Below are 23,512 nucleotides of genomic sequence, written 5' to 3'. Positions count from 1 at the left end.
TAAGAACTATGATCAGAACCCAACTACAGAGTATGAGGCAAAACAAGGAGCAGGCTGGCAGCAGAGAGCCATGCCTGTCATTAGAACCCCAAAGGTATGTATGAAATATTGCAGGGGAAGGGGGAAAATCTCTCCACCGAGCCTGATTAACAGTGTTGCAGCATCCCCTTTCCTAATAGTGGGATCATGCTGCACCACAAACTTCAGAGACAGCCCAAGAGCCCCCTTGTACCTACCTTCAGGCAGGGCAGATAGAGCCAGGATTACAGAAATCCTTTGCTGCAGAGGAGCCAAAGCAGCAGGAGACCCGACAGCTCAGGGCCAGCATCAGAGAAGCAAGAGATACCTGCTATCAGGCTATCTTAGTTGGTGCTTCCTACCAAATTGAAGCAGGGGAGAGACAGACTGCCAAACCAATTTCTTCTGTTAACTTGTGCTAAGAGACATAACAATGAAGGGCAACCTCGAACACACCAGGGAAGCATGCATACAGATGGGCTCCACCAGATTGAGGAGTGCTCAGATAGCATGTGAGACATGGAGTTTACAGGGACAGCACAAACTACAGTGCACCAGTCACACACAAAGGAGTGTTGTGGGATTTTTATTATTTTTTATCATTTTTGTGGGATTTTTTTTATACAGGCTAGCATTGTATTCTTTACTAAAGCTGCTGATTCTGCCACATAAACTAGAACAGAAATTTCTCAGAAATTAAGTCAGTTCCCCTCCTTGTTAATTCACTGTTTGCCTCCCAACTGAACACCACTCTGGATTTGTGTTTGCAGAAAATATTCCCTGTACAAAGTCTGGTGTGCAGCTACACTGTTCTGACTGAAGAATGAAAAAGCTAAGAGTCCACTGAACATTGGATTTTTTTGCTGTACAATGTGGCCTGATGTGGAGCTGGTCCACTAAGCTGAGAATTAACCGTAGAGATCATCATCATTGTCTTCGCTGTACACATTGCCCCCGCTGCCACCTCCTGTGCCTTGGCTCGGACCGGCACCGCCCTGGTTGCCTGACGGGAACCTGCATGCAGCAGCGCAGGACAGGAGAGAAGAGATGTTGTTCAAAAGCCTCCTTGCAGCTCAGCACCATCCCCTCCCTCCGCACCAAACCCCAGTGACAAGTAGGACGGGCAGGAGGAATGGGTTGAAACCTTACAGCAGATCATGCAAAAGGCTTATACGGCTACTGGCTGTCACTTGTCCTGGGTAACCCAAAATATTATTGTATTCTATATCTATCTGTGTCCAAAGATTGTTACTGTCTCTTTAAAACCCTGCAGCCAGAAATGGAACTGTGGGGCTGAGGGATGCCTGGGCTTTTTAAGGTCAAGGCATGAAAGGCAGAGCTCTCTCTTGCCTCTACTGGCAACAGTAGCAACATGAGAAGCTCCATTTCGCAATCAAAAACTGTTTCAGAGTGAATTTTGCCAGTTGGGGTTGGGCCACCATTCTTCGGTGCTCAGAAGTCAGTTTTTTTTCTCCCCCATCCATCAGAACAGGGACCTGAGGCAGCAGCACCAACACCAGCGGCTTGGAGGCTGCAGTGCTGACACTGGCTGGATCCAGCTGGCCAAGGAAGAGGCAGAGAGAGAGAGAGAGAGAGAGAGAAAGCCTGCTGAGCCACCACGAGAGCCTATATCAGCTCCCTGGCAGCATTGACTCTTTTTGGACAGAAAGTTTTCCCAGGTTTTGTTTTCCCCTGCTCCTGCTGTTTGTTTGAGGGGGGAGGGAGCTTTGGAACTGTGGAGGCTTGTTTGCCATGTTGATTTCTTTGTCCTCTCTCTCAAACACATGGCCCAGAGAGAGGACTCTCTGCCATGAGACAATTAAGGGGACCTCCTCTCCATTTATGGGTGGAGGTTAAACCATTTTGCCTTTGTTTCCCCACATGTGGTCATCTGTAGAGGGCACCATCTTCAGGGGGGTTACTCCACCATTTTGAGTTTCTCTTTCTTCCTGGGGACTCTGTGAGATTTAGCAACTTTGTAACTAGTGTTTATCACCGTTATTTTTTGCCTGTTGCTGTTTTGTTTTTTTAGTAAACTTATTTTTTCACTTATATCTACTCATATTCATCTCTCCTTATTGGTAGAAAGGGATTATTTAAAGCTATAAGGGGAGGTAACTCATTTTAGTGTCCCCCTTAAATTGTCTTAAACCAAGAAACTTGTGTTAAAGGAAAAAGAGTTGTTAGACTTCAGGAGCACTAACAGAGCAGCTGCAACCAACCTGCAGCACAGCCTACACCTGCCACACACTCAGCTTGCTGCTGTACATGCTGGGGAGAATGGGAAAACGCAGTGGAAGAGGGAATTTGTTACCCAGAATCCAGCAGAAAGATGCCTCAATACTCTGTTCTGGGGTTAACTGAGCCACACTGCTCTTCCCATGGTTACCTGAAGCTGCCAAAGCCACGGCTCTGCTGTAGGGTCTGCGCAAACATCTCATATTTCCTGATGTCGTTGTCACTGACAGAGCGGCGAGCAAAGCGCATGGCCTCCTCAAAGTGATCCCTGCGGATCTCGGGAACTGGGTCATCCTCCTCCACTTCCTGCAGCAGGACAGAGGGACCAGGTGAGCTGCATGCCCAAGCTCTGTGGCCCAACAGCCACCCACAACCTCCCGCTAGATCAGGAGGTTCCAACACCCACCAAAGTTGGAGCTAGAGAGAGACACTGTGGCAGACTAAGTCAGGGCTGCAGCAGGGGCCAGCCTTCTGAGCAATGCTGACAGTGAGGTACCTCAGGAGGGCCTCATGCTCCCATTCCATGCTCTGTGCTGAGACCCCACTCATCCCCACCCGAGGATTATGAAGAGGAATGCATCCTGCCTCACCCACAGACAGAGGTAGGCTGCCTGTGTCATAAATGGGGAAAGCTGGGAGTATCCCACTCACCATGGCAGAAGGGTTGGTCTGCCTCTCACGCTCTCGCCTGATCTCACTCTCAATGGATTCGCGGATGGCCAGTTTGCAGGCACGCTGGCAAATTTCTGTCAGGTCAGCCCCCGAAAAGCCATTGGTCATCTTAGCTAGGAAATCCAGGTCAACATCCTAGTGGAAAAAAAAAACCAAACAAAACAAAAACAACAACAAAACAAACAAAAAACAACCCCCAAGAGAGGCCTGTCCTTCATACCTTACACCCTCAGGTGACAAAAAAGTGTCTTTAGATCTCATGGTATAAAGGTGCTGCCTTAACTTTGGCCAATTTTGAAAAGATGAGCTGTTAAGGTTCTTGGTTTTGGGAAAAGTTAACCACATATAAAGGCAGGCCATACTCCCCACACACCCAGCGAGACCCTGGGAAGCAACTGTAAATCACAGAATGGTTTGGGTTGGAAGGGACCTCAAAGATCATCTAGTTCCAACCCCCCTGCCATGGGCAGGGACACCTTCCACTAGACTAGGCTTCTCAGAGCCCTATCCAGTCTGGCCTTGAACACTTCCAGGGATGGGGCATCCACAACTTCTCTCAGCAACCTGTGCCAGGGCCTCACCACCCTCACAGTAAAAGATTTCTTCCCAGTATCCCATCTAACCCTGCCCTCTGTCAGTGTGAAGCCATTTACACTTGTCCCATCACTACACACCCTGACAAAGAATCCCTCCCCATCTTTCCTGTAAGCCCCTTTTAGGTACTGGAAGGCTGCAATGAAGTCTCCCCAGATCCTTCTCTTCTCCAGGCTGAACAGCCTTAGGTCTCTCAGCCTGTCTTCATAGCAGAGGGGCTCCAGCCCCCTGAGTATCTTCGTGGCCTCCTCTGGACTCACTCCAACAGGTCCATGTCCTTCCTGTGCTGGGGGCCCCAGAGCTGGACACAGTACTCCAGGTGGGGTCTCACAAGAGTGGAGTAGAGGGGGGAAAATGCCTCTGCATTTTTTACCCTCAAGAAGAGGCAGGTTGTCTTGTAGATTTAGGATATGATTTACTCAGGTCTCAGCATTAGGAGTCAAATGAAACACTGCCAGACTAGAAATAAGAATGACACACAGGCAGACCAAGACAACCAACCTTCTGCTCCTTCCCTTCAACTGAGGGAGTAGTACTGCAACCTCCTTTGACGCTTTCCTTCCCAACAACACCTAAAAAGGTAAGCTTGGCATAAAATAACTTGAGCTCTCACTTGACATCTGCTTTTCTCTGATTAACTATCAGTTTCATTATTGCCTGCTTCCTAGGCAAGGAACATAGCTCTTGCAACAATTCAGTTCAGCAACAATTAACTTCAGTAGTTCCTCTTCAATTTCCATTTCCCACCTGTTTTCTACATTTACTTTTCTTTCAGAATACAAGAATCTTTTCCATCTTGCCATAACAGGCTTTCCTATTCCCACGCTGTGGGCAGAACTCCACCATGTGACAAAGACCTGCTGTGCTTGCACACCAACACCTAGCTTCATTAATACCTAGTCTCAGAGCTCAAGCCTCCCCCTACTACTTCACTTCCATCCTTCAGGGACTGAAGGTTTCCCAGCTCTGGATTGCATGGAGCAGTCACAAGCCCTCTGCTCTATCCCCAGCTTGTGAGGAGCATGTGCAGCCTATAGCAAACCAAAGCCAGACACAGTCAAAGCACAGGTCCTACCTTGGCAACTGGTGATTTCCTCAGATTGGCCTTAAGAATTGCAACCCGGGACTTTTCATCAGGCAGGGGGATGTAGATGAGCTGATCCAGGCGGCCGGGGCGCAGGATGGCTGGGTCAATGATGTCTGGCCTGTTGGTGGCACCGATGATGAAGACATTTTTCTTGGTGGACATTCCATCCATCTCAGTTAGGATCTGGTTGATGACACGATCTGCAGCACCGCCACCGTCGCCGATATTCCCACCTCGGGCCTTGGCAATGGAGTCCAGCTCATCAAAGAAGAGCACACACGGGGCTGCTTGGCGAGCCTGCAAAAAGCAAATGGGAACAATTACTCCATGTTAATACCACTAGGTGAGGAGCACATTGACTTCACACTAAGCCTACCCTACATTTAAAGCAGCTTAGAGGAGTACACCAGAGCTCTGCTGCCGAAAGGACAGCTTGGAGGAGTTGCTATAGAACCACTCCTGCCACACAAACACTTGAAAGGAATGAGGGACTTGTCTTTACAAATAAGCCATGGGCCTGCTGGAAGATAAAACTAGTACTGAGAGATAAAAGAAACAATGGGAAGGATTCCACTGATTGATGAATGGAAAGAGATTTGTCTTTACAAATAAACTATAGGTCTGCTAATAAATGAAATTGGATATTGAGATATGAAAGAAACAATGAGAAGAACCATAAGAATTAAAATAAAGGGGGGGGGGTGTTATACATTAGAAGGGAGTCTTAAGTATTAGGCGTTTTGGGAAGTCTGTACCTCTCAAGTACCTCAGCCAATGGGGAAAGAGAGAGGGAAATGTGGTCGGGAAGTTAGGATAAATAGGAGGCTGTGCCCTCCAAAAATTTGAGAGACCCCAGGGGAAATGCCCCATGGCCTCTCCCTTTATTCGAACAAAGTAACAGGACTCCTCTGTCTCCTTTTTGGACATAAACCTCTGGTGTTTGTGGATTTGTTTTCCTGACACATTCAATTAAATTCTCCTGAACAAGCAGCTGCATTTCCCCAAACCTAAGAGGACTGTAAACCAGGCAGAAGGGTGGTAACTCCAATGCCTAGAGGAAAAGCTGGAGCCAATTTGCCCAGACCAGAACTCTCTCTCCAGGATCTGGGGACATCAATTGGTTATTTAGGCACTTGAGTATCAGTAGGTAAGAAATATCAAATGAAAGGGGGAAATCCAATCTGTCTTCAGCTACCTAATATGTAGAGTTATAGAGAAAAGGGAGCTATATCCTTCTTCAAAATGCACAGCAAAAGGATGAAAGACCAGAGACACAAATGGCTGCAAAGAAAATCCCAGTTAGAAATAAGGGGGAAAAAATTCTTCTCAGTGTGAGAGCTCAAACACTAGCACAAGGCCCAGAGAAGTCAGTGATTCTCCATCCTTAGCACACGTTCAGAACACAAGGCCCTTGTTGGAGGTTAGGATTTTTCCTTTTTTTTTTTTTTTTTTTCTTTCTTTCAGGGAATTTTGTCCCATTTGTTGCTAAGAGACAATAACTACCGATACTTAAGAGAACAAAAGATGTGGCTGGGAGGAGGAGGGGGAAGGGTGCAGCTGGCTACTCTCTTACCTGAGGGGTTTTCTCTTGGGAAGGGCAGAGATACCGTGATTTTGGCCTGGGGATGAGGGGCTGGGCTCAGCTCCTCTCTCTCGGGATCGGAGGGAACGGTCGAGCTACTGCTTATCGCTGCCACTGCCAAATCCAGCCCGTTACTGTTCTCTCCTACCGTGAGGCTTTTGCTCGTACGAGCGGCCATTGCACTGTGACCTTATTAATACCCTAACTCACTGGAAAGGACCCTCACCATCTACTCGGGTGCCTTAGGGGAAAACGCGGGACACCGAGCCCCTCCCCCTCTGAGGGAACCTCTCCCGGCTGCGTTCGGGAGCCCAGCTGCCGCTGCCCAACCCCGCCGTTTTTCTGCCACTGCTCTGGGTTTTTTGCTACACTGTAACCCAGCACCGTGCCTACCGGGACACCCCGCGGCTCCTGCTACAACTGCAGAGTTTCTGATACATTTTGTTTGCTACCCCGGGTCTGCTCGCTTCTGCTGTTCCAGCTTGCTGCTTCCAAGGTTCCTGCTACAGCTCATTTCGCTATCCGGAGTGGCACCGGGACTGACTGCCTTCGCGTGAGTTTGTAAAAGAAATCCCTTTTCCATCTCTTCCGCCAGCTGTGCCCGCCATTACCCACGTGAGAGAGACAGCTGAGCTCGCGCCACAGCACCCACTGCAGCCGCAGGGGAATTATCGCACCTGCCCTGCCTGGCTGGGAGTCAACAGTGCCCCTGCCGGCTGTGACCGTAACTACACCAAAGGGGAAAGTGCTTGACAGACGAGAGAAGGCTGTTACTGAGTTTCTGGTTTTGTTTGTTGTTGCTGCCGTTGTTGTTGTTTGTTTGCCTTGTTATACATACTAGTAAAGAACTGTTATCCTTTTTCTCATATCTTTGCCTGAAAGCCCCTTAATTTCAAAGTTATAATAATTCGGAGGGAAGTGGGTCATATTTTCCATTCCAAGGGAGGTTCCCACCTTCCTTGGTAGACACCTGTCTTTCAAACCAAGACAGCCCTGAGCAATCTGATTGAATTTCCAAGCTACCTCCCTGCTCTGGACAGACAGCTGGACCAGATAGCCTCTGAGGTTCCCTCTCAATCTAAATTTTTCTCTCTCACTCTCTTTCCAACTTTGCTCTTTCAGCACCTTCCCTGACCACAGGAGTGAGGATTCCCAAGATAATCCACGCAGATAACCTCCTGGGACAGGAGGTCACACTATCTATGGGGAAACTGGGCAGTGGAAGTGAGCTCCTTTGCAAGCCATATATATTGCAAGAATAGAATAGAATAATTTCAGTTTGAAGTGACCTACAATGATCATTTAGTCCAACTGCAGAAAAAGAACCCATAGCATGCTTTAAAAATCTGTAGAAGGTGATGGCTAATGAGGTGTTGAAATAAGTTTTCAGGGATGCAGAGAACATCTATGCCATCCTAATGCTAGCCTCACTGCTAAGACACTGGGGCATTTATAATCCTGTAACAACAGATACAAATTGCAGTAGGAGAAAGCCATCTAAATACCTATACTGCCAAAGATAATTCATACCCTAACATCAGAAAAGCGGCCTCTGCTCTTAGTGCAATCAGGGAAAACAAAACACAAACAAGAACCAGGCCAGTAAGGCAGGTGCAGTAGAGGGTTTGGGAATACCTCAGCACAAACATAGCACAAGGAGTAGAAGAAACACTTACTTTGTCAAAGATCTCGCGCACGTTGGCTTCAGACTCACCAAACCACATGGTGAGCAATTCCGGCCCCTTAATGGAAATGAAGTTTGCCTGGCATTCATTAGCAATGGCTTTGGCCAGGAGTGTCTTACCACAACCAGGTGGCCCATAGAACAGAACCCCTTTTGATGGGGTCATGCCAAATTTGAGGAATTTGTCTGGGTGTTCCACAGGATACTGAAAGAGAACAAAACAAACAAATAAAAACCTCTCATGATGAGCCAGAACAGGACTATATCTTAGAATCACATAATTTTTTGGGTTGGAAGGGACCTTCAAAAATCATCTAGTCCATGGGCAGGGACGCCTTCCACTAGACCAGTTTTGTTTCTGCTCCTACCAGAAGCACTACCTGAGATGACTTGTGCAAAGCATTTGACACTGTCCCGCATGACATCCTGGTCTCTAAACTAGAAAGATGGGGATTTGATGGGTGGACCACTCAGTGGATAAGGAATTGGCTGGATGGTCACACTCAAAGAGTGTGGTCAACAGCTCAATGTCCAAGTGGAGACCAGTGAAAAGCAGTGTCCTCAGGGATCAGTGTTGGGACCAGCACTATTTAACATCTGTGTCAGTGACATGGACAGTGGGATCGAGTGTACCCTCAGCAAGTTTGCCAATGATACTGAGCTGTGTGGTGCGGTCAACACACTGAAGGGAAGGAATGGCATCCAGAGGGACCTGTACAGGCTTGAGAGGTGGGTCTATGCAAACCTCATGAAGTTCAACAAGGCCAAGTGCAAGGTCCTGCACCTGGGTCGGGGCAATCCCAAGCACAAGTACAGGCTGGGCAGAGAATGGATTGAGAGCAGCCCTGCTGAGAAGAACTCGGGGGTGGTGGTTGATGAGAAGCTCAACATGAGCCGGCAATCTACACTCACAGCCCAGAAACCAACTGTGTCCTGGGCTGCATCAAAGCACGGCTAGCAGGTTGAGGGAGCAAACAGCTCTTGTGCAGAAATATCCTGAAGCAGAGCAGGAGATTGCAGCAAACAGTGAGTTTTCTAAAGCCAAGGTAACCCCAGGAGAGCATCAAGACCCATGTGGAGCTTGCACAAGAGCAGCTGACTCAGCATGGGCAGGGCCAGGAGTGATGGCAGCTGATTTAAGCTCAGTCTAACTGTCACTCATAAGAGGTGAACAGCTCAGGTGCAGGAGCCCCCAGGGAGCACAAGTGACCAGCACCACAGCAAACAGAGGGGGCAAACGGGCCATGGCATGTCAGCCAAAGTTTGCACTGCAGTTGACAAGGAAGGGCTCCTCTCTATAGGAGGGCCAACATAGCAGCAGTACCAGAGAGCAGCAAATAGGAGCAGCAGTTAATGCCAAGGGGCAAAGGAAGCCCCTTCTTTCTCAGTCTTAGTAGCGTGAGCTCCCAATGTTATGGTGATGACACACCATAGAGCTCATTCCCCAGTGGCTGTTGGAGTTGCTGCACCAGTGATAGACCTTCTGATAGTAGATGTAGCTCTGCAGGCCTCTGGTTGTAAGGAGTGCCTGATGCCTGTCTGGGAAGCTGAGGCTGAGTCATCTCCTCTGCAGGTGTGTCCCTGTCAAAGACCTATGTCACCAGGTCAAAGAGTTACGTGAGGAAGTAAGCAGACTGCACAGCATTCATGAAGATGAGAAAGAGATAGGATATTGTCAGAGACCCTACAGACTCAGGAGCCTCAGCCCCCCTCTACATCAGAGATGCACGCAGGCTCTGCACCATGTCTCAAGAAATCAAAAGTCAAAAGAAGGCTGGAAACTAACCACTCTGTACAAGGAGGAATGCTCTTGTTCCTCCTGAAGACTTGCCATTAACAAACAGGTTTGGTGCCCTCCAAGCCAAAGAGGAGCTGGGTAAGGCTTCAAGCAAAGCAGTAATATATTGTAGTTTTGAGATCTTGCAGGGAAAAAGAAGCTTGGAAAGCAGCTGAAAAGAAGCTGTTTGTCAGACTCCGGAGCCAAGGACTACGAGCCTTCTTAGGTATGGCCGGATGGTGTCAGTTATGGATTGACAATTATGGGGTACTGGCAAAACCCTTGTATGATCCTCCACCGAAAAACACTTAGTATGGACTCCTGAGAGTCAGAGGGCCTTTGAAGCCCTAAAAGAACCTTAATGACAACCCCTGCATTGGGACTCTCACATTCAAACCAAACCATTTGAGTTATTTGGGCATGAAAGGATGCACCTGGCACTAGGGGGACTGGTGTAGCATTTGGGGTCATAGAGGCAGCCTGTCCAAACAATTGGACAATGTGAGTAAAGGATGACCCAGATACCTGAGAGTGGTGGTAGCTGCAGAGAAACACAAAAGCTGATATGTCCCACATGGTAATAGCTGGTTTGGAACAAAAAGGAGGATATTGGATATCACCAGCAGGATGCTGAAATACCAGGTTGCCCTATTGGAGCAAGACAATGTTGAGCTGCTTAAGGTAATGACTACTTTAAACCCAGCCATGTTTCTCCAGGCTTCAGAAGAAGCCCAGAGACCTTTGTACCATGACTGCCTGGTAGCCATTGGACAAGTGTGTTCTGGCAAACCGGATCTCAAGAGCAATCCCATCCAGGACCCAGAACTGGACCTATACACCGGTGGGAGCTGCATGGTATGAAACGAAAAATGGGCAGCTGGGTATGCAGAGGGAACCTCGACCCAGGTAATAGAAGCCCAGGCTTTACCTTTTAACATATCAGCACAAAAAGCAGAATTAATGACCTTACGAGTGCTAGAAATCACTGAAGGAAAAAGGGCAAACATATGAACTGATTTAAAATATGTTTTTGGAATAATACACACCTATGAAACTATATGGAAGAAAAAGGAACTGTTATCGGCACAGAGGGGCTCCTATTAGGTACAAAGAAGAAATCAGTCAACTACTACAAAGTGTGCAAAAGCCGGAAGAAGTGGCCATGATGCCCTTGTAAAACCCATCAGTTTGGAGACTCCTCAGTTAACATAGGGAATCAATTAGCTGACAAAACAACTAAAGAGGTTGCTGAAAAAGGAATCCTTGCACTAATACCTAGCAAAAAGTTGAATGTCTGGGAACAAAACTCAAATTATAGTAATCAGGACAGGCAGTTAGCCCCATCATTAGAAGCTACGGGAAATCCCAGCAGGTGATTGGTAACCTCATGTGGGCAGGTAATTGTACCTCTACAATTAATGTATAACAGAACTAAAACATCAGGAAACACACTAGGAAATAGAGAATATGGTAATTAGTTTACAAAGAAATATAGTAAGCACAAAGATGACAAAAATTAATAGACCAGTTGTTGAAAAATGTGTGATTTATTTTGCAAAATACTCCCAAGGATGGAAGAAAGCTGCCTCCGGGGTAGTAAAATAGGAGAATTCACTAGGTGATTATTGGCAAACTGATTGTGCAGAACTGCCCAGGCAGAATGGGGACCAGTACATTTTGGTATTGGTAGATGCTTTTTCTGGATGGCCAGAAGCTTTCCCATGTTGCACCAACAAGGCTAGAGAAGTCTCAAAAGTTTTGCTGAAATTAATATTTAATAGCACTGGAACTAACTCTTTTAAGTTTTAAAAGGTACATCATTGGCAATAGATCATTGGGGCTAGGCTCGCCTGTACATCCTTTCCAACCAGGAAATACAGTGTGCATCAGAACCTGGAATTTTGGACCAATCCAGGAGAAGTGGAAGGGACTGTATCCAGTCCTCCTGGTAACCTACACTGTGCTCAAGGTAAAAGAAATTGAACCCTGGGTTCATCACATGCGGGTAAAACCAACAACCACACATTAAACACAGCAGAAACAAGACTGACTAACACCATGGAGGTTTTTTTTATATATATCCTATAGTTTCAGGTATAGAATATGATTTTCTAGGGGGATACTATTTATTGGACCTAGATAAAGATAAATAATTGCATATTTATAATAATAATAGAAATTATGATCTTAAATTCTGAGAAGGGTAATACGGTTCTAAAGTCAGATTACAGAATGTAACTTCTATAACAGCTTGTTTGCCAATACCAACCTTTGCAGAAAATCCAGTTTTGTGGGGAACTTTAGTCAGCAATTTGACAAAAATCTGGGAACACATGTGAGAAGGATACGAAAACTATAGTGGAATGGATATAAAAATCCATCTTTACTCCTCAAACGTTTACCTTTAGGAACAGACTAGCTATACATAAATTGACTCTGCAAATGGAAGCTTTAGCAAATACAACTCAATTGGGGTTTGCTGAAATAAATGAACAATTGCAAGGCAAGACTAAAATGACCTTACAAAACAGATTTGCTTTAGATCTGTTGCTACTACATGGAGTATGTGGATACTTGAATTTAAACAACAATAATTGTGTGCACATTCTGAATGTGACTGCTAAATTGGATGATCAGATAGAGAGGATAAAATCAGTTGCTGCATCTAGCAGAGAATTAAGAACAAAATTAGAAAGTAACTGGTTAAATAAAATATTTAAAGGATTTGGATTTTCTCTGGTTGGTTGGTCTCACTTTTGCAAAGCATAATTGTTATCATAGTAATAATTGTGATTATGATGCTTGCTTTAAGTTGCATAAAAAACATGATTGCTAATGCAACACAAGGAACTTATATGATGTTATTAAAAATCAAAGTGAGGCTTATAAAGGCTTGAAAAGATAAGCTTCACAAGCCTCAAAAGGGGGAATGTTACCAGATGATAAATTGTCTACACCTGGTGAGCTAACACAATGCTTGTTCTCCAAAACCCACTGGCCTACGGAACTGCACAATGCCCATTGTGTAAGAAGGAGAACTGGAAGTTCACCAGCCCCAGTGCCTTGACAACTCGACCAGGTCAGGTGTTACATTGGGGTCCCCAACCACTAGGGACCACCAAAGAGACCCCCAGGACAGAAGAACACATGCATAAAGGAGAAAGAAAATATGTTAATGGTTTCAGGGCAATTATTATCGTATGCATGTTTATTCTGGGACAATCAATGAATATGTATGTAAAATACAGTATATAAACAGAAACTTTCCTGTATTCAGCATGCACAACTTTAGGAGGAGCTATCCCCTCATGCATCCGGCCAAATAAAGAACGCCTGCTTCTTAATGCTACATTGGTGTTAAGGAGTTTTTTATTTTACCAAATTTTTGGTAACAGAATGATGCGCTGCTTGACCTCATACTAACAAACAGGGAAGGCCTTTTTGGAGATGTAAAGGTTGGGGGCAGCCTTGGCTGTAGTGACCATGAGATTGTGGAGTTCAGTATTGGGTGAGGAGGAAGCAGGGCAGCAAGTAAGATTGTAACCATGGACTTCAGGAGAGCTAACTTTAGCCTCTTCAGGGATCTTCTTGGAAGAGTCCCATGGGAATAAGTCCTGCAGAGGAGTCCAAGAGACTTGGTCAATATTCAAGCACCACTTCCTCCCAGCTCAAGAATGGTACATCCCAATGAGCAAGAAATCAGGCAAAGGGGGACCCAAGCAAAAGCAGGAAACACATAGGAGATGGAAGCAGGGTCAGGCCACTTGGAATGAATATAAAGAGGTTGTCAGAGTAAGTAGAAACGAGACAAGGTATGGGGAATTATAAGAGAGAATTGGGTTGTGAGCTGTAAAACCTGCCTGCAGAGGCACATGGCAGAACAAAGGAGCACATGGCAGCACAGAGAGGCTTGTCTCCATCAGACCCTGGGGGGAGGAGGTGTCACACGGCAGACCCCTACCGGGAGCTGACAGACGCATGAACAGCGAATGATCATCCCATAAAAGGACATTTAGGAAGTGTGTTGCTGATGTGGCAACACAGGATAGGTCACACCATATAAGGAAATACTGTGCCTTGGAAAAGTGTATAAAACCAGCTCATTCCTTTGAATAAACGATTCAGATTCCCTGCCGGTCTGGGTCCGTGATTCAATCACCGACAACAAGGAAGGCCAATGCCCACCTGGAAGTAAAGCTGGCCAAGGATGTTAAGGACAACAAGAAGGGCTTCTTCCAATATATCAGTAACAAAAGGAAAACTAAGGATAATGTGGGACCATTAGTAAATGGAGAGGGGACCCTGGTGACAGAGGAAGCAGAGAAGGCAGAGTTACTGAACATCTTCTTTGCATCAGTCTTCACTGACAATACCAGCCCTCAGGGATCTCTGACCCAGGAGACCAGGGTAAAGGAATGTTGGAAGGACAACTTTCCCTTGGTCAAGGAGGGTTGGGTCAGAGAACACCTAAACAAACTTGACATCCACAAGTCCATGGGCCCTGACAGGATGTATCCACGAGTGCTAAGAGAGCTGATGGACACCATAATGAGGCCACTCACGATCATCTTTGAAAGGTCATGGTGATCAGGAGAGATGCCTGAGGACTAGAAGAAAGCAAATGTCACCCTGGTCTTCAAAAGGGGAAAGAAGGAGGACCCAGGGAACTACAAGCCAGTCCACCTCACCTCAATCCCTGGAAAGGTGATGGAGTGCCTCATTCTGGAGGCCATCTCTATCCACGTGGATGACAAGAAGGTGATCAGGAGTAGTCAGCATGGATTCACTAAAAGGAAATCATGCTTGACTGACCTGATTGCCTTCTACAATGAAACAACTACATGGATGGATGAGGGGAGAGCAGTGGATATTGTCTACCTGGACTTCAGCAAGGCTTTCAGCACTGTCTCTCACAGCATCCTCATAGGCAAACTCAGGAAGTGTGGACTGGATGAGTAGACAGAGAGGTGCATGGAGAACTGGCTAAATGGCAGATCCCAGAGGGTCATAATCAGGGGCACAGGGTCTAGTTGGAGGCCTGTCACTAGTGGCATCCCCCAAGGTTCAATACTGGGCCCAGTATTGTTTAAATTGTTCACCAATAACTTGGATGAAGGGGTAGATGCCTCCTTAGCCAGTTCGCTGACAACACAAAGCTGGGAGGAGTGGCCAATACCCCAGAGTGCTGTGCAGGCATTCAGAAGGACCTCGACTGATGCCTGGAGAGGCTACCTGAAAACAGAGGCTAGACAAGAATAAGAGAATAAAAGTAGGTATTTATTTGAAGAGCCTTCAAAGGTACACCCTGGGCAGTCAAAAGGCTACAAGGGGCTCCACCCAAGATGAATGCTGGGTCATGGATTCTTCACATTTTTATAAGTTTGGCCCATTTGCATATCAGGGTTAATTCTCCAATTATAACTTTAGTTAATAATGTAATTACCCCAAGTTTGCCCCTCCTCTTCAAAGGCTTTTAGTTTACACATTTTGGGACCTGGGACAATCAAGGTGCCCTTGAAGAGCAAACCTAGAGAGGCTTTGTTATGTCTAACCAGCATGAGAGAACAGTAGTTAACAGGCCACACGAAACTTCAGAGTTACACACTAGGCAGTACAGGATTTGAAAAATATAAAAGTTAAAACCTAAGGCATCACAACAGGTTGGAGAGATGGACAGAGAAGAACTGTCTGAAGTTCAACAAAGGCAAACACAGGGGCCTTCACCTGGGGAAGAATAACCTCAGGCACCGGTACAGGCTGGGGGTGACCTGCTAGAAAGCAGCTCTGCAGAGAAGGACCTGGGGGTCCTGGCAGACAACAAGCTGTCCATGAGCCAGCAGTGCCCTTGTGGCCAAGAAGGCCAATGGGATCCTGGGGTACATTAGGAAAAGCATTGCCAATAGGTCGAGTTGGTCCTGCCTTTCTACTCAGCCCTGGTGAGGCTGCATCTGGAGTGCTGTGTCCCATTCTGGGCTCCTCAGTACAAGAGAGTCATGAAGCTTCTGGAGCGGGTCCAGTGGAGGGTAACAAAGATGATTAAGGGACTGGAGCATCTCTCTTATGAGGGAAGGCTGAAGGAGCTGGGCCTGTTCAGCCTCAAGAGACAACTGAGAGGGGACCTCATCCATGTGTATCTGTATCTGAAGAGAGGATCATCAAGAGGATGGACCAGGCTCTTCTCAGTGGTGCCAAGCAATAGGACGAGAGGCAACGGGCAGAAACTGATGCACAGGAAGTTTCACCTGAACATGAGGAAGAACTTCTTTACTGTGCAGGTGACTGAGCATTGGAACAGATTGGCCAGAGAGGTTGTGGAGTCTTCCTCACTGGAGATATTCAAGAACCATCTGGATGCAATTCTGTGCCATGTGCTCTGGCATAACCCTGCTTGAGCAGGGGGGTTGGACCTAATGATCCACTGCAGTCTCTTCCAATCTCAACCATTCTGCGACTCTGCCCCCTTGCTCTGCTCTTGTGTGACCCTACCTGGAGTACTGCATCCAGTTCTAGGGCCCTCAAAATAAGAAGGATGTAGACCTGCTGGATGCAAGCCCAGCAGGGAGCTGATCAGAGGGCTGGAGCACCTCTCCTATGAAGAGAGGCTGAGAGAGTTGGGGCTGTTCAGCCTGGAAAAGGTTATGGGGAGATCATAGAGCAGCCTTCCGGTACCTAAAGGGTGCCTACAAGAAAGCCAGAGAGGGACTTCTTACAAGTACATGTAGTGATAAGACAAGGGGGAATGGCTTCACACTGAAGGAGGGTAGATTTAGATTGGATATTGGGAAAAAATTCTTTACTGTGAGTGTGGTGAGGCACTGGCATAGGTTGCCGAGAGAAGTTGTGGATGTCCCATCCCTGGAAGTATCCAAGGCCAGGCAGGATCGGGCTCTGAGCAACCTGGTCTAGTGGAAGGTGTCCCTGCCCACATGTATTGGGTTTGCATGGCCCGGTTTTGGTAGCAGGGGGGCTACAGGGGTGGCTTCTGTGAGAAGCTGCTCCATGTCTGGCAGACCCAATCCCTGGTGGCTCCAAAGAGGGACACACTGCTGGTCAAGGCCGGCCCAATTAGAAATGGTGGTAACACTTCCATGATAACATATTTAAGAAGAAAGTAAAGCTATTGCGCAGATGTAATTGCAGCCAGAGAAGAGCAGGGTGAGAATATGTGAGAAGAACAACTCTGCAGACACCAAGGTCAGTGGAGAAGGAGGGGGAAGAGGTGCTCCAGGCACCAGAGCTGAGATTCCTCTGCATCCTGTGGGTGAAGACCATGGTGAAACAGGCTGTCCCCCTGCAGCCCATGGAGATCAATGGGGATGCAGAGATCCACCTGCAGCCCATGGAGGACACCCATGCCAGAGCAGGTGGATGCCTGAGAGGAGGCTGTGACCCCATGGGAGACCCATGGAGAGAGGAGTCCTTGCTGGAGCAGCCTGTCCTTGAAAGACTGCACCTCATGCAAGAGTGACCCATGCTACAGCAGTTTGAGGAGAACTGTTGCCCATGGGATGGACTCATGTTGAAGAAGTTCATGGAGAACTGTCTCCCGTGGCGAGGGACCCCACGGTGCAGCAAGGGAACGACACCTCTCCATGAACAGTGGAAGAAACCATGGGTAATGGACTGACCAAAACCCCCATTCTCTGTCTCCTTGCACTGCTGGGGTAGGAGGTAGAGCTGGAAAGGAGGGAGAGGTGGGGGGAAGGTGGTTTTTTAAGGGTTTATTTTACTTCTCATTGTCCTGCTCTGATTTTGTTAGTAATAAATTCAATTCATACTCTAATTAGAGCCTGTTTTGCCCACGATGGTATTTGATGAGTGATCTCTCCCAGTCCTTATCTCAACTCATGAACCCTTTGTTAAATTTTCTCTCCTCTGTCCAGCTGTGGAGGGAAGTGAGAGAGCGGCTTTGGTGGGTGCCTGGCATCCAGCCAGGGTCAACCCACTACACCATGGCAGGGGGGTTGGAATGATGTTTGAGGTCCCTTCCAACCCAAATAATTTTGATTTCTGGTGGGTTAAACACAAGAGTCTGCCTGCTCAGTGCCACTGGTGTTTTTAAATGGGCACTGGTTTAAAAAGCATCACAGCTAAATTGTAAAGCCTATGAACTAAGTACCAGTTCAGGTAGTTTTCCAGCACATTTAACCCCAACTTCAATCTGCCCTGCAAAAGCAAATAACAGCTAGCTCATTATCTAACCTATTTTCTCTGCCCTCCAAAGACAGTCAAGATGTCTGATGTAAGCATTTATCCTTCCAACACGATCAGAGATAGGTGATGATTTTAATGCCAGAAGTTAGATTGAAAAGTAGATTCTTTTATTCACAGACGGGTTGTTTCTACAGTGCAACTGAAAGCAGGAATGTATCAAACCCAAACCACACCAATTCCACAGACCGTTCATGACTTTGTTCCAGCTTCTCCTTTCATAGTAGGCTTCACAATTACTTCTCACCTCTATCTATGCTAACACTGATGCAAAGTCAAACTTCAGAGGCTCTCTGCATGAGAATCTTCATCTACTTTCTAGCATATTAAAGCCATCACATAACAGGATTCTTGGCAGGAGTGCTACTGCTAGTCTCCACTTAAGAGAAGCAGAACTGCTGCTGTTCCTGCATGTAGCACAACACCCACCAAAGATGTCCCTGTAGACTCAGCTCAGGAAAGTCTAATGCTGCTTCCCAGCACCTCCCTCTCCCCAGGTTCTCTAAGATGGAACAGCATGATATTTTCAGTCCATTACACGAAAATACCATATAAACTTTGCATTTACCCTGGTCACAGCCCAAACAGGAATGTGCAGAGGTTCTGAATTTTATTATTGTCCTGGTTCCGGCCAGGACAGGGTACCACCTCATGTCATGCAGGGGGCAAAGGGAGGGGGTCCCTTCTGGTCGGGTAGCATGAAGCAAGCAATCAGGGGTAACATCATGTTCTGCATGGTGAGCACTCACGTGTGAATCATTTGCATGTTTTGTACACTGTTATTAATACTGTTCATTTTCTTATCTCATTGCTGTTTCCAGTAAATTGTTCTTATCTCAAACCATGATATTTACCTTTTGTGCCTCCAATTCTCCTCTCCATCCTGCCACAGGGGAGGGGGGAGTGAGTGAGTGGCATGTGGTTTGGAGTGTTTCAGTGGGAACACTAAATTGGGGAATACCATTCCTAAACCATGACAATTACTATTTTTCAAGCTGACTAGGCAAAAATCTGTTGGAAACCCTTACCTGTACAAGTTCCTGGAGTTCTCTTTTTACATCTTCTAGACCACCAATATCTTCCCAGGTAACTTGTGGCACCTCCACCACAGTCTCCCGAAGAGCGGATGGGTTGCTCTGGCTCAGAGCCCACTGTCATTAGAAGAAACAGCATTATATCAATTCTAACTTTTTATGTTCACTTGCTTCAGATAAGCAATTAGACATTGCACACAAAAGAAAGAAGGGCACTCCTGCATTACCCTGAAGTCATCCATGGTCACAGCCAGCGAGTTCATCACTTCAGCATCGATGGTTTCATCTTCTAGGTCTATGAGATCCATCTTCTTTCTGATAGCCTGAAGAGCAGCTTCTGAGCAAAGAGCAGCCAAGTCAGCACCAACATGGCCATGGGTCTCGTTTGCCACCTGAAAGCAGAGCACTGATTATGACTCTCAGGAATACAAGCAAGCGCTCTGCAAGGGCAATGCATGCTCTGGTCCCTCATTCAGAGGTGCAACAAAACTCTGAAGGACAGAAACATTAGTGCTTTGCTGCAAATTCAAGATGAGTGCTATCACATTTAGCAGCCAAAGACACTGCTGTTCCACCTCCTACTTGAGAACAAAGTTGCAACTGGAATAGATAGTGCGCAGAAAGATAACCCTGAGGGCTGCAGTTCTTCATTCAGGACAGAGATTACCACAATGTTCAGCCAGCTCTGTGAGTGCTGTTTCAGGCTTGCTTTATTTTTAAAGAGAATGCCACAGCAAACAAACACGGGACAGTGGCAAGGCACTTCCAGACTGGACTGATACACATTTGTTTCACTTAGCCCCAGTGTTCCTAACTAGCAAGTGAGGATTTTTGGTCACTGGTAAGCTAGTTAGAAGGAAGCCCAGAGATCACATATTTGCCCAGTTTCCTGCTGTCCTAAACAGAGACAAGCTTTTCTAATAGCATGCTACTCACCTGTTCCAGATCCACATCATCAGCCAGTTTCATATTTTTTGTGTGAATCTGCAGGATTTCCAGGCGCCCGGTGGCATCTGGGATACCAATATCTACCTCTCTGTCAAAACGACCTGGGGAGTACAAGCACATGTTGAGTTGCTGATTCTGCAAACTAAAGGAGCTGCAGTTGCTGCCTTCCTCTGACACAGGAACATGATGACAAGCCACAAACAATTTCAGAAAATGCCAGAGCTTTGGGTTTCTCTGCAGCATCAATCAGCACAGTAGCAGAGTCAGATCAGAGAAGGCAGAAAGGCTTATAGCCATTTAGGGAAAGTGAGACTACTGCATTAAGTAGAGTTCAGGATTATATAAACACAGAGAATTTCTGTTTTTTCCAAGCCTCATTTATAGGAAAATATGCTATCCTAACCAACACACCATGGGACATTTTTATTTATTCCTACCTTTGTGTCCACAAATACTGAGAGATTAAATTTTTCAAAACTTTCACAGCAGTACCCAAGTGGTGAAAAACATGAACTGCCCCAATATCTGAGGAGGCAGGAAACTCATGTATTACTGCAATATTAACTAGGGCATGTACATCTATAATTTTCTTCCAGCTATAGCTGTGCATTCAAACGCCTCATTAGACCATTAAGAGGCCATTTTTCCTGCAAATTTGATTTTACCAACTGGTCATACAACAGACATTCATTTACACTGCAAAGTTTTGAAAACCTGAATCTCAGAAACTACCAGACTTCTCATCAATAAAAGATAAATGGGACAATTCAGAGCCTCCTGCAACCTAAGGCACGAACAACTCCTTAAGCATTTAGTCCTGAAATAGCCTCACCTAATTGATGAAGTGAAAAAATGTGCTACCCTCTAAGTATTTCATTATTTCTACAAGTTCTAATCTAATAAAGCACAAAAATGATACTAAAGGCTGAAATCTAGAAATTAATTCCAAACAAGTAGCTGGAGAGAAGTTTATATAACACATAAGATGTTTAATATTAATTTCTACTCAATCTTTCCAAGGCCCCTGAAGCACAGCCCATAACAAAGTATCTGATACACAAAAAAAGAGATGGCAATCATGGTTACCAAATCGCCTGAGAGCTGGGTCAATGCTGTTAGGTCTGTTGGTGGCTGCCATAACAATCACATGTGCTCTCTGTTTCAGTCCATCCATAAGAGTCAGCAGCTGAGACACAATGCGACGTTCCACCTCTCCGTGTGTCTGTGGAGAAAGAAATAATTAGACCAAAAGCTCTAAAACACAGCACAGGAGCTAGTACTGCACCAGAGCAGACAGATACAACAGACATGAGCTGTTAAGAAACATTGTGAACTACATCAGATTCTTCTGATACCCAAATTCTGACATCCAACTGCTTTTAAGCATTAAGTTAAATACTGCTTTACTCTGTAGTCAAATGCAGAGACTCATGCCAGCTGCTACCAAAAAGGATGTACTCCTTTATCTTCTAAAGGCTTTCTTTACCTTCTCTCTTTTAGGAGCAATGGCATCCAGTTCATCAATGAAGATGATGGCAGGAGCATTCTTCTCTGCTTCTTCAAAGGCTTTCCTCAGGTTGCTCTCAGACTCACCAGCCAGCTTGCTCATGATCTCGGGACCTAAAAAAATAGCAACACTGTAGCACCCAGAAGAGGGGCATCTAGCCCCCAAAACATGCAGCTGAATTTTTTTTAGTACAAGGTTCACATGTATCTATATTTCAAGCCAAAGAAAATACTATCAACCAAGTTCATTAAATTCGCATCTGAACAGGCAAGACCAGCATGCAGAATTACTTTCTATCATAATTTTGCTGTTTTCAGTTTACGCTAACAGAATGCAACACTAGCCGATGAGCTACCTTTAGCTGCCTCTTCCCTTACCCTATTTCACACTTGGTGAGCTTCTCTGTAACGTGCCACCACACACAGTTAATGCTTGCAAGGGAAGCAATCAAATTATATGGTGACAAATTAGCAGGGTAGGGAAAGAAAAAGCTGTAAGATACCAAAGCTGTCTTCAGCATGCATTACACAGGTATATATTTACCTCTATAAGATTTTATAAATGAGTTCCAAAAAAACCCAACTGTTGGGAGGAATGGGTTAAAAAGCAAAACACTGGTGAGTGCTCAAGTGACTTTGCAGCTGGAAATAACCCTTGATAAGCCTGTGTGAACAGTAGCTAGTGATCCTCTGGCATGAACTAATAACAGTGCCCATGTCTCTGCTTGTGTGCCCCTGCCCAGGTATTGCTTCAGGAATCCCTCAGTTAGCGAGGTAATGGAAATAAATTTACTCTATGTTTTAGCCATGGGTTTGTAGTTGCCCTGGATGCCTGTCTGTATTGATTCACACACCAACTAACCAACCAACCAAAACCAACAAGCCACCACCAAAAAACAACACCCCAAACCCCATCTCCTCTCAAAGAATAAATAATAAAAATGTGTAAGTACATTAATCCCAGGAGGAAGGGCAGCATTCCTCTGAGATCTCCTACAACTGCTGAACACTAGTGCAGGCTCACAGATTTATTCTGTTTTTACAGATTTTCCATCATGCTGAAGGCAGTGGTAATGAAGAAAAAGTATGCTTCTAAAGGATCCAAGTGATGTGCCATGGGTTAGCAAGCATAGTCCCAGAAGTGATTTTCTTGCAAAGAGGTGCTTACAGCTTCCTCTATGACCTGACAGAATCTATCAACTGGCTAGTTTGAATATTGACAATTTTTTAAGCCACTTAAAATTTTGACCGCCTCTGTGGTCCACATTTAAGAATGGACAAACTCCAGGAAAGCACTGTCTTGCTTCCAGCTGGGCTCAGCCCAGCCCTGTTATGTGCAGACATCGTGGCCTGGTCCCTCCCCCCCCTCCCCCCCGCCAAGATCATGTGATCAACAGCAATAAGTTTACTTCAGCTGCAGGGCTGGGTGAGATTAACCCTTTTAGTGCTGTAAAGTGCTGCAGACATTAAGTAAAGAAAGAAGAGCTGAAAACCTGAGGGAGGAGAAAGAGGAGATGCTTAAAGCTGAAATTCTGTTGTAAAGCTATGGTGGTGATGGACTATAATATATCAGAGTACCCGTTGTAATTTCATGAAACCATGGGGGGTGGAGTGTTCAACTTGTACTTGTGAGCAAAAGCACCTGTGCTGAAATAAGCAAATGCTGAAGCAGCTGTAATTTGATGAGAAATTTGAACAGGGAGAGATGGAAGTGATGAGGACACTTGCTCCAATTGGAAGAAGACCTCTGTTCCTAGAAATACTCCCAGAGATAGTCTTAGAGATGAAGATGCTCCCAGAGATGGGTGAAGAGAACTTTTGGTTTTGAACAGCTCAACCTTAAAATGGTACCCCAGTAGCTCAAGATTGGACCCTCGAAAGCAGTTATGGGGAAAGCTGTAAGTTGGGGGAAGGGACTCTCACATGCGAGCAGAGAACCAACATGGGCAGCTGTCTCGTTGCGATACTGAGCCATGAGAGAACTTCTTGTGGAGATGTCTCCCTAGCATGAGCAAGAGACTCCTCTCCCTAAATGAACTGAACAAGGTTATTATGGAAGTGGTAAACAGACTGAACATCTCAAGGGTTGTCTTTTTACATTGTCACTTGGAGAAGGGAGAAAGGTGGGGGGAGGAGAAGTGTTCTGAAGGTGTGGTTTGTT

General features: G+C 46.0%; 1 protein-coding gene across 1 annotated transcript in view; it reads right to left on the bottom strand.

Moving 5' to 3' along the window:
• Window positions 1–634: 634 nt before the first annotated feature.
• The window catches only part of LOC116437377 (transitional endoplasmic reticulum ATPase), a 34,919-nt gene continuing 12,041 nt past the window's right edge, over window positions 635–23,512 (bottom strand). The window contains exons 7-16 of the mRNA XM_032095043.1: window positions 21,332–21,465; window positions 20,932–21,067; window positions 19,834–19,946; window positions 19,125–19,289; window positions 18,892–19,014; window positions 7,868–8,080; window positions 4,598–4,906; window positions 2,908–3,063; window positions 2,408–2,562; window positions 635–1,032 (exon numbers count right to left, since the gene is read on the bottom strand). Coding sequence (XP_031950934.1) covers window positions 927–1,032; window positions 2,408–2,562; window positions 2,908–3,063; window positions 4,598–4,906; window positions 7,868–8,080; window positions 18,892–19,014; window positions 19,125–19,289; window positions 19,834–19,946; window positions 20,932–21,067; window positions 21,332–21,465 — 1,610 coding nt within the window. The 3' untranslated portion in view covers window positions 635–926. The remainder of the gene's footprint in view (window positions 1,033–2,407; window positions 2,563–2,907; window positions 3,064–4,597; window positions 4,907–7,867; window positions 8,081–18,891; window positions 19,015–19,124; window positions 19,290–19,833; window positions 19,947–20,931; window positions 21,068–21,331; window positions 21,466–23,512) is intronic.

Source organism: Corvus moneduloides, chromosome W (assembly GCF_009650955.1).
Source record: "Corvus moneduloides isolate bCorMon1 chromosome W, bCorMon1.pri, whole genome shotgun sequence".
NCBI lineage: Eukaryota > Metazoa > Chordata > Aves > Passeriformes > Corvidae > Corvus > Corvus moneduloides.
This window is presented reverse-complemented; position numbering and strand designations above follow the sequence as displayed.